Here is a 14,180-nt window from a genome sequence, read left to right on the forward strand (position 1 = left end):
GTGTGACCTGAGAGGCGATGGAAGGCTTCTTGAGGGACAGGGAACTTAGCTGGGCTCAAAAAAACATGTGAAAGAAAGGTCGGGAGAGGTTGCCATAGGGGTCCTCAATCCACCTCTAGTGTGTAGTTCAAGTAAACAGAATTTGGAAGAGCAAGTACCCAATAATCAAGTTTGCACAGTGCCGCACTTTTAGTCATTTTAACTGGCAACATTAGACATGGAAGACAGTATATCTTGTAATACAAACAGTGTCTTTTGATATATTCTACATAAATATGAAATATTATTATAACCAAGAGGAAACTGAGAAGGGAAAAAACTGGATAAGAACAGCAATGTTGAGCTATGCACTCATCGCAGATAAATACATAAAACCTTTGAAATTATGACATAACCAGTACTGTTAGATTTATGGTTATGGGTATCACTCTCATTCCAAGCTCCTACTTTACATTTATCATCTTTATGTTCATACTGCATCTCCATTTTCAATGTCTTACAAGTTTCTCCCTCTCCTAGTAACCTTTTCAGCTGAAATTTCATATGCTTCATATTAGCTCAGAAGCAAATTCTTTTCTGGAAAGTTGAACCTATCTGTTCAGCCATTTCTGAGTTACTCAAGCATGAAGGAAGGTTGTTTAGGAAATGTGTCAAGATCCACTTTTTAAGTGTTCAGATTTAATTCAAGATGATTTAAATTTAAACCTCCCAGAGCTGTCATGCATGTGTTCTCTCAGGAGAAAAACATTCTTTGCTTTGAGATATAACCAGTTGAGGTTTACACTCCACTTTCTGTATCAATGGGGTGTGGTTAGGAAGAGATCTGCTCAGATCCTGGAAACCTGTTTGGGTTTCCAGAACCTTTATGCATATTTATAAGAGTGCATTATCCTCCCCACCCCACCCCCCCACCCATTATCAACTCTCTAGGAGAATTTGAAGGTAACAACTGGTGTCTGACTGTTCCTTGTCAGGCAATAATAAAAGTTTTATTCTATGAAAAATTGGAAAAATAAGGATTTAAAATATTTATTTATTGAAAATTGGGCATTAGAGACAAGTAGACAGGAATATCTGTATCGCCAACACCATCTTTTAAGAAAACATTATTGGATATATTAACAAGACTTTTCTCAGATGAGAAAAGACTTCATCATAAGATTATAAGTGCTCTGAAATACTGGGAATGTACAAAATTAAAAAGAACTAAAGTAGGAATAGGTGGTGAATGGCGTAGAGGCAGGAGAGAAGAGGATAGACATCTTCCTTCTGACCTGGCAGACAGACTCAAGGCCAATGGATGTGTTTCATTATCTGTTGTGGCATGGCTTCCCTGATAGCTCAGTTGGTAAAGAATCCACCTGCAATGTAGGAGACGCGGCTTCGATTCCTGGGTCAGGAAGACCCTCCCCCTGGAGAAGGGATAGGCTACCCACTCCAGTATTCTTGGGCTTCCCTTGTGACTCAGCTGGTAAAGAATCTGCCCGCAATGCGGGAGACCTGGGTTGGACCCCTGGGTTGGGAAGATACCCTCGAGAAGGGAAAGGCTACCCACTCCTGTATTCTGGTCTGGAGAATTCCATGGACTGTATAGTTCATGGGGTGGCAAAGAGTTGGATACGAATGAGCGATTCTCACTTTCACTATTGTGGCATGACAAACCACCTCAAAACTTATGCCCTAAAACAACAACCCTTTTAGTATCTCTGGGGGTTGCCTAGGTTCAGTTAGACAGTTATTGCTCAGGGTCTCCCATGTAGTTGCAGCGACCAGGGCTGGCTAGCACACTCTGAGGGTTCACTCACTCACCTAGGTGTAGCACCTGGGCTGGGAATGAAGGAGTCTTCGGGCCTGGAAAAAGAAGATAACGACCTCAAAGGCCCAGGCTGGACCACCTGACCTGGGGAAAACAAAACTGAACTTAAAGTCCCACCACCATACTCTGGGCAGATTGCATCAAACCAAGACTTTCATCCCCCTGCCCAGGACCCCGCCCCCGCCCCCCGCCCGTCACCATCCCCAGCTCCCTACCTCCACGAGCCATCTCCCCCTCCTCCCTCTCCCCTGAGGTACCTGCTCCAGCGATTGCAGAGCGCCCATTTTCCCAGCCCGAACAAAACCCGGAGCGGTGGAATCCCTCGCCCGGAGCGCTCCGGCGGCCACTGGGCATGCTCCGTCGTCAGTCAGGCTGGGGCCGGGAGCGGCCAGCGCCGTGCGCGCCGGCGGGTTCCTCCCGCTGCCGCACGTCCTCCGCCTCCCGAGCCGGAGGCGGGCGCGTGATGGCGGCGGCGGCGGCGCCGGGGAGCGCCAGCGGCGGGAGCAGCAGCAGTGACACGTCGAGCACCGGCGAGGAGGAGAGGATGCGGCGCCTCTTCCAGACCTGCGACGGCGACGGCGACGGCTACATCAGCAGGTACTCGGGGAGGTCCGCGGGACGGGCCGGGGCGCGACCCGCCTCTCCGCGCTGCTCGAGATCCCTCCTCTGCCCCCTCGCCCCCAACTTCCCCCAAGTTGCTCCGAAGCTCACGGGAAAAGTTGCCCGCGACTCTGAGAGCGCGTCGCCGGCTCGGCCACGGAGGCCGAGGAGCTAGCTGCTCAACTCGTCTTCTGGAGGTGCCGGTTGGTGCAACTTTCCCCAGCGCTGCCTTTGTCTGGGCACAGGGAGACCTCTCTTTCGGATGCGGATCCTCCCCCGGGACTGGGAGCGCTCCTGCCTCTGGGGAGACGAGTGCTGGCTGCTTGCCCAGGTAGAAGAGGCTGCCCTGCAGCCTTAGGGTGTCAAGACGCTGTGGCCACCGGGCAGCGGTCTTCTCCGGTTGCTCGGCGGACAGACCCGGGACCGCACCGGGAGAGGGATGCACGCTCAGCGACAGAGCTGAGCAGAAAAACAAGCTGTGAAAAACTTTCGTGTGCCACAGAGACCCTGAGTTCCAAACTTCGGAGCCCCCAAAGTGAGCCTATTAATAGTTTGCCGCTCAGTACTGATCTAAACCTCCTAGCCTGAGGGGAGCGAAGCGTTCAGGCGCAAAGTGGGGGCTGAGAGGTGAGGCTGGAATATAGACCCTACTCCCTATCCCTGCTCAGGGCTCTAACCAGGTGAGCCTCTCGAGGGGCCTCGGGGCGCCTCTGCGTGATCACTTCAAATCCTCGCTGTGCTGGCTTCCAGCTCCCCTGCAGGGGCGGTATTGCAACATCAAGCGGCGAGGCTTGGCAAAATAATTACTCTGCCACACTGATGGTGAGGAAGGCAATCTTAACGTCTTCCAGAATGCTTATATGTAAGGTCGACACTGGGCGCTGAAGCCTGTACGCGCCGAAATTTGAATTGCCTTCAAAGGGGTAGGCAGCCTAAATTGTGTGCTACTTTTTTTTTTTTTTTTTAAGCCTTTGTCTTGGTGATGGTGAAGATACTCTGAAAATCCCAGGGTGCCTCCTACTGATTGTACTTGCTTACACAGAGAAAGAGAGTAGGAGATCCCTCCCCACCCCCAAATTAAAAAAGAAAAAATCTCTGAAACAGGTGATTAGACGTATGGGGAAAAAAAGACAAAATTCTTTCGGACTTGACTCAATTATGACAATTCCTAGCTGAATTTTATTACTTTTTTGAAGTTTCATTGGAAAACATTAGAAAGATATCAGAACACTTTATGGAGTAATTATGTCCTGAAATGAAAGAAATATGTAACTCCAGGTGACCTTGTATATATTTTCATCTGGAAGTCTTTCCCTTTTTGGGTTCCAGAATAAAAAAATTTCATCATATAGTTTAGTTTTTTTGTTGTTGTTATTTCCTTACCTGAAAGGGCATTATCTCATTTGCAATAATATAAGCTATCTGCATTCTTCATGTTAGAATGCAAAAAAATATTAATTTCATATGGGCAAGAGTGCATATAGAAAACGATCGAAATTCTCTCCTTCCTTTCCTTTAATATTATTAATATTGTTACTTTATCTTAAATACACTTTCTATATAAATGTTCATATTATTTTGAATGGGGTCTGTGTGGACCCTGAAGGATAACGAATTTTGCTTGAGAACTTTGTTTTGGAAGGTGAAGCATTATAAGGGCATGATGTTAAAGAAGGAATTTTAGAGGGAGGTAGAAATTCACTGGAGTAAAAGTTGGAAAAAACTTTATCCTTTGAGCTACATCACTTTAATATATCTGCTTGAAAGTTGGAAGGTATGTTCAGTAGTGGTTCAGTTCAGTTCAGTTGCTCAGTAGTGTCCGAATCTTTGCGACCCCATGAACTGCAGCTCGCCAGGCCTCCCTGTCCATCACCAACTCCCGGAGTTTACCCAAACTCATGTCCATTGAGTCGTGATGATATCCAACTGTCTCATCCTCTGTCATCCCCTTCTCCTCCTGCCCTCAATCTTTCCCAGCATCGGGGTCTTTTCAAATGAGTCAGCTCTTTGCATCAGGTAGCCAAAGTATTGGAGTTTCAGCTTCAACATCAGTCCTTCCAATGAACACCCAGAACTGGGCTCCTTTAGGATGGACTGGTTGGATCCCCTTGCAGTCCAGGGACTCTCAAGAGTCTTCTCCAACACCACAGATCAAAAGCATCAATTCTTTGGCACTCAGCTTTATTTATAGTCCAACTCTCACATCCATACATGACTACTGGAAAAATCGTAGCCTTGACTAGATGGACCTTTGTTGACAAAGTATTATCTCTCTGCTTTTTAATATACTGTCTAGGTTGGTCATGATTTTCCTTTCAAGGAGTAAGCGTCTTTTAATTTCATGGTTGCAATCACCATCTGCAATGATTTTGGAGCCCCCAAAACTAAAGTCTGACACTGTTTCCACTGTTTCCCCATCTATTTCCCATGAACTGATGGGACCAGATGCCATGATCTTCGTTTTCTGAATGGTGAGCTTTAAGCCAACTTTTTCACTCTCCTCTTTCACTTTCATCAAGAGGCTTTTTAGTTCCCCTTCACTTTCTGCCATAAGGGTGGTATCATCTGCATATCTGAGGTTATTGATATTTCTCCCAGCAATCTTGATTCCAGCTTGTGCTTCTTCCAGTCCAGCATTTCTCATGATGTACCTACATAGAAGTTAAATAAGCAGGGTGACAATATACAGCCTTGACGTACTCCTTTTCCTATTTGGAACCAGTCTGCTGTTCCATGTCCAGTTCTAACTGTTGCTTCCTGACCTGCATATAGGTTTCTCAAGAGGCAGGTCAGGTGGTCTGGTATTCCCATCTCTTTCAGAATTTTCCACAGTTTATTGTGATCTACACAGTCAAAGGCTTTGGCATAGTCAATAAAGCAGAAATAGATGTTTTTCTGGAACTCTTTTGCTTTTTTGATGATCCAGCAGATGCTGGCAATTTGATCTCTGGTTCCTCTGCCTTTTCTAAAACCAGCTGGAACACCTGGAAGTTCACGGTTCACGATTCACGTATTGCAGAGCCAAAACTTTAGCTGTGGGCAGTTATTTTTAGGCTGTCACAGAATTTCCATATAGGAGGAGTTCAGGGTGGCAATTTCATTGAGAGGAGGAAGCAAAGACATTGTCCAGAAGTGTCTTTACACAGCAAGCACAGTTTTCCTGGAGCACATGTTTATTTGGTATGCTGGAGGAATGAGGTTAATGAAAATGACTCCATTTCCAGTGTGACTTCTTCGTGCTGCCACTGTTTAATGACTTTACTGACCTCTCTATAGTGTGTGGTAAGGTGTGGAATGCTGTGAATTTTCTCTTATATTAAATTTGAGAGTTAGGCTTTCTAAATTAAAACCTTGAATTCTTTAAAAGATATGAAGTTTGTGCTAACATCAATAGCTGTATCTGTTAGGATTTCATTTGGGCTGTACGTAATAGAATATATAAATCAAATAAGGGTTGACTGTAATACCTAGAAGTCTGGAGGTGGGCTGGCCAGGCTTAGGCAGCAGCTCCATAATGGGATCAATGCGTAGCTTCTTTCTGTCTTCTGTATCACCATTCTTCACATGGAGCATTCATCTTCATGGTTATCTCACAGTCCTAAAATGATTGCTGTGTCTCCAGCTTCATCTCCAAGTTCTGGGGAGAAAAGTGTAAGAGGAAGCTGAAGTGGATGATGCCTGTACAACTTTCCCAGATCCCTTAATTGACGTAATGTTGGTCAAACTTTACATGCAGTAGAGTTTAAGGAAGCATGTTATCCATTTGGTTATTAAGAGTGAGAAATGGATATTGGGTAGGCAAGTGGCAACCAATACATGTAATAAAACTCCCCATATTAACCCAAATTCAACTGTATTGGCTCCAGTCCTTTACCCTAGCCCTCATCTTCAAAGAGGAGTGAACTGGAGGTATTGGGTTCAGAGAAGGGATAAGGAGAAGAGAGCCTGAGGCCCTGGGGACATGTCAAGGCATACCATTTTCAGGAAGAAGGGAGATAAAAAGTTAGGGCTTTGTGTCTTAAATATCCTCTAGGCCCAGCCTTCCCCATCAAACTGACAAAAAAAGATATTATCTAACTGGAGATTCCTGGAATTGTTGTTGCTGCCCAGGAACTCCGAGGCTTCCAGGGGAATCCAGAATCATTCCCATAGATACTTAAACTGCCATGAGGTAGAGCCAAGCCACAGCTTGAAGATGGAGGGGTTTGGGCTGCACGGTGACCGCTGCAGGCTCTGCTGGCGCCTTCAGTAACCTCACGATGACTTCACGCCACACTTTCTGGTATTGAGTTTTGCAGTCCCTAGATATCCTGTGATTGGAGATGGTGGTTTTACTCTACTGGCTGACATTAATTTCCCTTTGGAATTCTAAGGTTTTTGTCTTTATCCTTCAGCTTAAGAAACTGTTTATGTTGCACATTTTGACAAATATCATAAACCGTCGGTTTCATTTAGGCTTAGTCTTCAAACCTCAGCTCAGACTTTATTGCCTTTGAGAGAGCTTCCATGACCACTGTATCAAAGTGAGTTAGGGACTTCTCTGGGGGTCCAGTGGCTAGGACTCTGCTTTCACTGCCGAGGGCTTGGGTTCAATGCCTGGTTAGGGAACTAAGATCCTACCAGTTGAGTGGTGTCACCAAAATAAGAAAATAATAAATGAAGTGAGTCATCTCTACCCCAGCATTATTCTCCATCATAATACCAATGGCTTTCTTCCAAAGAACCCTTTTCAGCTTGTAATTGCATTTGTTTATTGCTTTGTTTGCCAATTTATTGTCATTCTCCCACTAAATATAGCCTTCATGAGGGACAGAATCATGTTTTATCAACTGTACACTCAGGATCTAGCACAGTATTTGCCATATAGCCCTCAATCAGTAAATTCTGATGAATAAATAACCAAGAATAAACAGTGGTATGTCATGTATATTGAAAAATCTTTCAGGCATTTTCCTTGTTTATGAGATACTTTAAATGTAAGTATATTTTATTATATGTTTTCCTTTAAAAATAACTTCTTCCTAGTTATATAAAAGATATTTTTGTTGCTGAAAATTTGGAAAATATATAATCAAATCAAATCAAAATCATCCAGTACCCCATAACTGGGCTTCCCAGGTGGCTCAGTGGATAAGGAATCTGCCTGCAATGCAGGAGATGTGGATTCAATCCCTGGGTCAGGAAGATCCCCTGGAGGGGGGCATGGCAACTAACTCCAGTATTCTTGGTTGGAAAAATCCCATGGGCAGAGGAGCCTGGCAGGCTACAGTCCATGGGGTCACAAAGAGTCAGACATGACTGAAGTGGCTGAGCACATATGCACATCCCATAACTAAGGAGTATCATTTCTGTTTTCCTGATGACATATCTACATCATAACATTCCTCTAGTAAAATTAAAAATGATTGGCTAAAAGGAAAAGCATCTTGTGTTCTTGGTTAGGAAGATTTAATATTGTTATGATGTCAGTACTCCCCTGTTTCACTCCCCCCAACCTCCCCAGCTCTAGGCGACCATTAATCTACTTTCTGTCTCTATAGATTTGCCTGTTATGGATATTTCATGTAAATGGAATCATACACTATGTAACCTTTAGTTGCTTGTGTTTTGGTGTCATATCTAAGAAAGTTTTGGGTAATCCACAGTCACAAAGATATACTCCTATTTTCTTCTAAGAGTTTTATAGGTTTTGTTCTTACATTAGATTTGTGATCCATTTTGAGTTTATTTTTGTGTATGGTGTGAAGAAGGATCCAAGTTCATTTTTTTACATGTGGCTATCAAGTTGTTCAAGTACCATTTGTTGAAAAGACTATTCTTTGCTATTTTCTTGACTCTCTTATCACCAACCAATTGACCATAAACATAAACGTTCATTTCTCGACTCCCAGTTCTTCTCTGTCTGTGGGTGTGCCATCCGTATACCAGTACCACACTATTCTGATAACTGTTGCTTTGTTTTAAGTTTTCAAATTGAGAAGTATGAATCCTCCAGTTTTGTTCTTCTCTTTTTAAGGTTGGCTATTCTTAGTCCTCTAAGTTCCCTTATACATTTTAGGATCAGCTTGTCAATTTCTTCAACACAGGCAGCTGAGATGTTTCATTGGGATTGCATTGAATCTATAGGTCAGTTTGTTCACATGCACTTTTAGTAAATATATTTTTCAGGACAGTTTTGTTTTTTTCCACCAGCCCTTTGTTTTATAGTTTTTTAATTTGGAGTAGCCAGGTTAGTGAACATCTAAAGTAATAATAGCAAATGTTTATAGAAGCTTTTATAGTTTACAATCAATTGTTCTAAACCTTACCTCATTTGATTCTTGCATCAGGAGTTTACCATCTCTATTTTAAGACAGAGAGCCAAGATAACAGAGCCTCTGAGGAAAAAGAATGCACCTGGTGGCCTTTCCTTAACGACTTTTCTTCCCCCCATAAATGCTGCACAGCTATCACAAGAAAACCTATTAAAACCCTTAAAGCCTTACAGTTATTTCCTGTTTAATTTATCCAAGGTCTATGGTGCAGATGAATTTTCATTTTAAAACTGGCTTCTTAGCATCAGTGGGGATGGCATTTAAATTCTTGGTACAGAAGTTGAGGTTATTTGCATTCTGAATAAATTTACATGGGGGTCTCAGCTGGGGAGACTCTCCATTGTTTGGTAAATTGAAAACCTCTCTAAGTGTCAGTCCCAGAGTAGAAACCATATAGAGAGAAAGGGCATTTCCTTAGAGAATAGTTAATTGTCAGCTTCTCACTGTCATTTCAAAATGTCAGTTTAAATATGTAAATAAGTAATTACTGAAGTCGTGCAATTGATTATTGATGACTCTAACTGATGGGAGAAAAAGAGTTGGTAGGCAGAAGGACTTTCTGGACCTATTCATTGTTCAAATATTTGGATCCCTGTTCCCTTAACAGAGTGAAAATGTAAATGGAACCAATTGCTAGGTGGACCAGTAAGTGTTAAATTTGTTTGTCTGATGTGACAGTTGTTAGCTGAGTTTAAGTGTAGCCCTCAGTTGAAAATTTCGCTGTGAAACTTCTGCTTGGAAAATTCTAGGCAGAATAGCTAGATGAGCTCTTTGTTTAATTTTTTAAATATTCACATCCCAATGTAGAAGATACTTGAAAATGCATCTCAGATTTGATGTTGGTGTTAATTGGGCATTTATGAAACAGTATGGCAAGTGTCACAGATTAAGACACCTGTTGTCTATTATTTAAAAGTTCAACACACATATATTTGTGATACAGATGAAGGAGGTAAAAACGTAGATAGCCTATGGAGGGCATTTTTGTAAAAGTGTGACTACGTTTCCTTTAAATGTCAGAATTTTTCACTTATTTACAAAAAATCAGGAGTGTGTTTAGTGTGAGACTGATAAGCTTAACAGAATATTCTACATTAGAGGTTAGTGCTTTAAGGCAAGATTTTTACTTTGACTGTTTTATATACTGTAGAGTCTTAACTTGAGTGTGTGTGCATGCCCACTTGCTTCAGTCGTGTTCAACTCTTTGTGACCACATTGACTGCATCCCTCCAGGCTCCTCTGTCCATGGGATTCTCCAGGCAAGAATACTGGAATGGGTGGCCATGCCTGCCTCCAGGGGATCTTCCTGACCCAGGTATTGAACCCGCGTCTCCTGCATCTCCTGCATTGTTCGTGGATTCTTTACCGCTGAGCCACAGGGGAAGCCCTAACCTGAGTGTACCTCGTGTTAAGCAGAGTGGAAATCATTGTGATAATATTGTTGGGGAAATATTTACTCCTCTAAAAACATGTAAGCAGTTTTTATATTTATCATAAGCAAAGGGAAAAATCAGTACTGCTCGTCTCCCTCCCCCTTCTTGATTTCCGAAGTCCCTTCATCTCTCACTAGAATTATTCTCCTGGTGTCATAACCTGCCGCTTTGCTCCTCCAGGCCACTTTACATGGACATTAAAGTCATCTCTCTATCAATATAACATAAAACTGAGCAGGCAGCGCTTCATAAAGTTCTCAACAGTTGCCTGTTCCGTGCAGATAAGTTGAGACTGCTCCTTGGGCTGTTTGAGGAGAAGCCCCTGGGCCTTCTGGAACGGTCACTGTACCGCCTTCGACATGACTGTTCACACTGCCTTCTCCAGCACACCCAGCTGTTCCAGCGTCAGTGCTTTGCACTTGCAGCTCCTTCTCTAAGTGCTCTTCCCCCTGTCCTCGTCTGTGTGATGACCACCTTCTCACTTTTTCTAGACTTAGTTCTCACGCAGCTCTTGCTCTCTGGAGACTTTCTCTCGTGTCTCAGGGCCTTACACACACTCCTAGGCCAGCACCGCTCACGTGTGGTATTCCCACTGTTTCCAATTCTTTGCTCCCCACAGTCAAGGCAAAGCCTATATACGTTTCTTGTCTTTTGTCTTTATAGACTCAGTGCCTAGCATGTAATAGAAACTTATTAAATATTGATCAAATGCATAAAACTGTTCATGTGTAATGGTCATTTCAAACACTTTAGAATATTTAGAAAAATATTATTAGGTTTTGTCCAACTTAGAAGAAGATGAGAACCTAAGTTTCCATTACCAGATGCGTGGATAAAGCAGACATGGCATATGTATACAATGGAATATTATTTAGCCACAGAAAAGAAGGAAACAATGCCATTTGTAGCTACATGGATGAGCCTAGAGATTGTCATACTAAGTGAAGTAAGTCAGAAAGAAGAAAACAAATACCATATGATATCATTTATATGTGGAATCTAAAATATGATACAAATAAACTTATTTATAAAACAGAAACAGACTCACGAAGAAAACAGATATATGATTACCAAGGGAAAAGGGGGTCAGGGAGGGATAAATTAGGAGGTTGGGATTTTGCAGATACCAACTATTAATACTGTATTTGTTGTTATTATTGAGTTGCTAAATTGCGCCTGATTCTTTGCAACCCCATGGACTGCAGCATGCCAGGCTTCCCTGTCCTTCAGTATCTCCCAAAGTTTGCTCAGGTTCATGTCCATTGAGTTGATGATGCTATCTAACCGTTGCATCCACTGATGCCCTCTTCTCCTTTTGTCTTCTATCTTTCCCAACATCAAGGTCTTTTCCAATGAGTTGGCTAAAGTATTGGAGCTTCAGGTTCAGCATCAGTCCTTCCAATGAATATTCAAGACTGGTTTCCTTTAGGATGGATTGGTTGGATCTCCTTGCAGTCCAAGGGACCTCAAGAGTCTTTAGCACCACAGTTCAAAGACATCAGTTCTTCAGTTCTCAGCCTTCTTTATGGTCCAGCTCTCACATCCATACCTGACTACTGGAAAAACCATATTTTTGAATATACAGACTTTGTTGGCCAAGTAATGTCTCTGCTTTTTAATACACTGTTTAGATTTGTCACAGCTTTTCTTCCAAGGAGCAAGTGTCTTTTAATATCATGGCTGCAGTCACCATCTGCAGTGATTTTGGAGCCCAAGAAAATAAAATCTGTCACCGCTTCTACTTTTTCCCATCTATTTGCCATTAAGTGGTGGGAAAGGGTAACACAATCTTAGTTTTTGAATGTTGAGTTTTAAGCCAGCTTTTTTTTTTTTTTTGCAAGATAATATTTTTTTTGCTTCTTTTTTAATATAAATTTATTTATTTTAATTGGATGCTAATTACTTTCAATATTGTATTGGTTTTGCTATACAACAACATGAATCCGCCACAGGTATACACGTGTTCCCCATCATGAACCCTCCTCCCACCTCCCTCCCCATACCATCCCTCTGGGTCATCCCAGTGCACCAGCCCCAAGCATCCTGTATCCTGCATCGAACCTGGACTGGTGATTCGTTTCTTATATGATATTATACATTTTTCAATGCCATTCTCCCAAATCATCCCACCCTCTCCCTCTCCCACAGAGTCCAAAAGACTGTTCTATACATCTGTGTCTCTTTTGCTGTCTCGCATACAGGGTTACTGTTACCATCTTTCTAAATTCCATATATATGCGTTAGTATACTGTATTGGTGTTTTTCTTTCTGGCTTACTTCACTCTGTATAATAGGCTCCAGATTCATCCACCTCATTAGAACTGATTCAAATGTATTCTTTTTAATGGCTGAGTAATTTGCCAACAAAGGTTCGTCTAGTCAAGGCTATGGTTTTTCCTGTGGTCATGTATGGATGTGAGAGTTGGACTGTGAAGAAAGCTGAGCACCAAAGAATTGATGCTTTTGAACTGTGGTGTTGGAGAAGACTCTTGAGAGTCCCTTGGACTGCAAGGAGATCCAACCAGTCCATTCTGAAGGAGATCAGCCCTGGGATTTCTTTGGAAGGAATGATGCTAAAGCTGAAACTCCAGTACTTTGGCCACCTCATGCAGAGAGTTGACTCATTGGAAAAGACTCTGATGCTGGGAGGGATTGGGGGCAGGAGGAAAAGGGGACAACAGAGGATGAGATGGCTGGATGGCATCACTGACTCGATGGACGTGAGTCTGGGTGAACTCTGGGAGTTGGTGATGGACAGCGAGGCCTGGCATGCTGCGATTCATGGGGTCGCAAAGAGTCTGACACGACTGAGCAACTGAACTGAACTGAACTGAATACTCCATTGTGTATATGTACCACAGCTTTCTTATCCATTCATCTGCTGATGGACATCTAGGTTGCTTCCATGTCCTGGCTATTATAAACAGTGCTGCAATGAACATTGGGGTACATGTGTCTCTTTCAATTCTGGTTTCCTCGGTGTGTATGCCCAGCAGTGGGATTGCTGGGTCATATGGCAGTTCTATTTCCAGTTTTTTAAGGAATCTCCACACTGTTCTCCATAGTGTCTGTACTAGTTTGCATTCCCACCAACAGTGTAAGAGGGTTCCCTTTTCTCCACACCCTCTCCAGCATTTATAGCTTGTAGACTTTTGGATAGCAGCCATTCTGACTGGCATGAAATGGTACCTCATTGTGGTTTTGATTTGCATTTTTCTGATAATGAGTGATATTGGGGATCTTTTCATGTGTTTGTTAGCCATCTGTATGTCTTCTTTGGAGAAATGTCTATTTAGTTCTTTGGCCCATTTTTTGATTGGGTCGTTTATTTTTCTGAAATTGAGCTGCAAGAGTTGCTTTTATATTTTTGAGATTAGTTGTTTGTCAGTTGCTTCATTTGCTATTATTTTCTCCCATTCTGAAGGCTGTCTTTTCACCTTGCTTATAGTTTCCTTTGTTGTGCAAAAGCATTTAAGTTTAATTAGGTCCCATTTGTTTATTTTTGCTTTTATTTCCAATATTCTGGGAGGTGGGTCATAGAAGATCCTGCTGTGATTTATGTCGGAGAGTGTTTTGCCTATGTTCTCCTCTAGGAGTTTTATAGTTTCTGATCTTACGTTGAGATCTTTAATCCATTTTGAGTTTATTTTTGTGTATGGTGTTAGAAAGTGTTATAGTTTCATTCTTTTCCAAGTGGTTGACCAGTTTTCCCAGCACCACTTGTTAAAGAGATTGTCTTTTCTCCATTGTATATTCTTGCCTTTTTTGTCAAAGATAAGGTGTCCATAGGTGCGTGGATTTAACTCTGGGCTTTCTATTTTGTTCCATTGATCTATATTTCTGTCTTTGTGCCAGTACCATACTGTCTTGATGACTGTTTAAGCCAGCTTTTTCACTCTTCTCTTTCACCCTCATCAAGAGGCTCTTTAGTCCATCTTTACTTTCTGTCTTCTGCCATTAGAGTGATATCATTTGTATATCTGAGGTTGTTGATACTTCTGGCAATCTTGATTCCAG

The 14,180-nt window shown here is 42.5% G+C and overlaps 1 protein-coding gene and 1 long non-coding RNA gene across 4 annotated transcripts in view; one reads left to right on the forward strand and one right to left on the reverse strand.

Annotated features, from left to right (window-relative positions):
* The window catches only part of LOC139185177 (uncharacterized), a 56,962-nt gene extending 54,739 nt beyond the window's left edge, over window positions 1–2,223 (reverse strand). The window contains exons 1-2 of the long non-coding RNA XR_011568693.1: window positions 2,074–2,223; window positions 1,810–1,900 (exon numbers count right to left, since the gene is read on the reverse strand). This is a non-coding gene — a long non-coding RNA (uncharacterized lncRNA). The remainder of the gene's footprint in view (window positions 1–1,809; window positions 1,901–2,073) is intronic.
* Window positions 2,224–2,279: 56 nt separating this feature from the next.
* The window catches only part of MCC (MCC regulator of WNT signaling pathway), a 526,282-nt gene continuing 514,381 nt past the window's right edge, over window positions 2,280–14,180 (forward strand). For 2 of the 3 annotated variants that reach the window (XM_070796812.1, XM_070796814.1), the window contains exon 1: window positions 2,280–2,413. In XM_070796812.1, the coding sequence (XP_070652913.1) occupies window positions 2,280–2,413 (134 nt within the window). Of the gene's footprint in view, window positions 2,414–9,963; window positions 10,046–14,180 lie in introns of all 3 variants that reach the window. The other variant, XM_070796813.1, reaches the window with a different exon arrangement.

The sequence above is a fragment of the Bos indicus genome, chromosome 10 (genome assembly GCF_029378745.1).
Source record: "Bos indicus isolate NIAB-ARS_2022 breed Sahiwal x Tharparkar chromosome 10, NIAB-ARS_B.indTharparkar_mat_pri_1.0, whole genome shotgun sequence".
Classification (NCBI taxonomy): Eukaryota; Metazoa; Chordata; class Mammalia; order Artiodactyla; family Bovidae; genus Bos; species Bos indicus.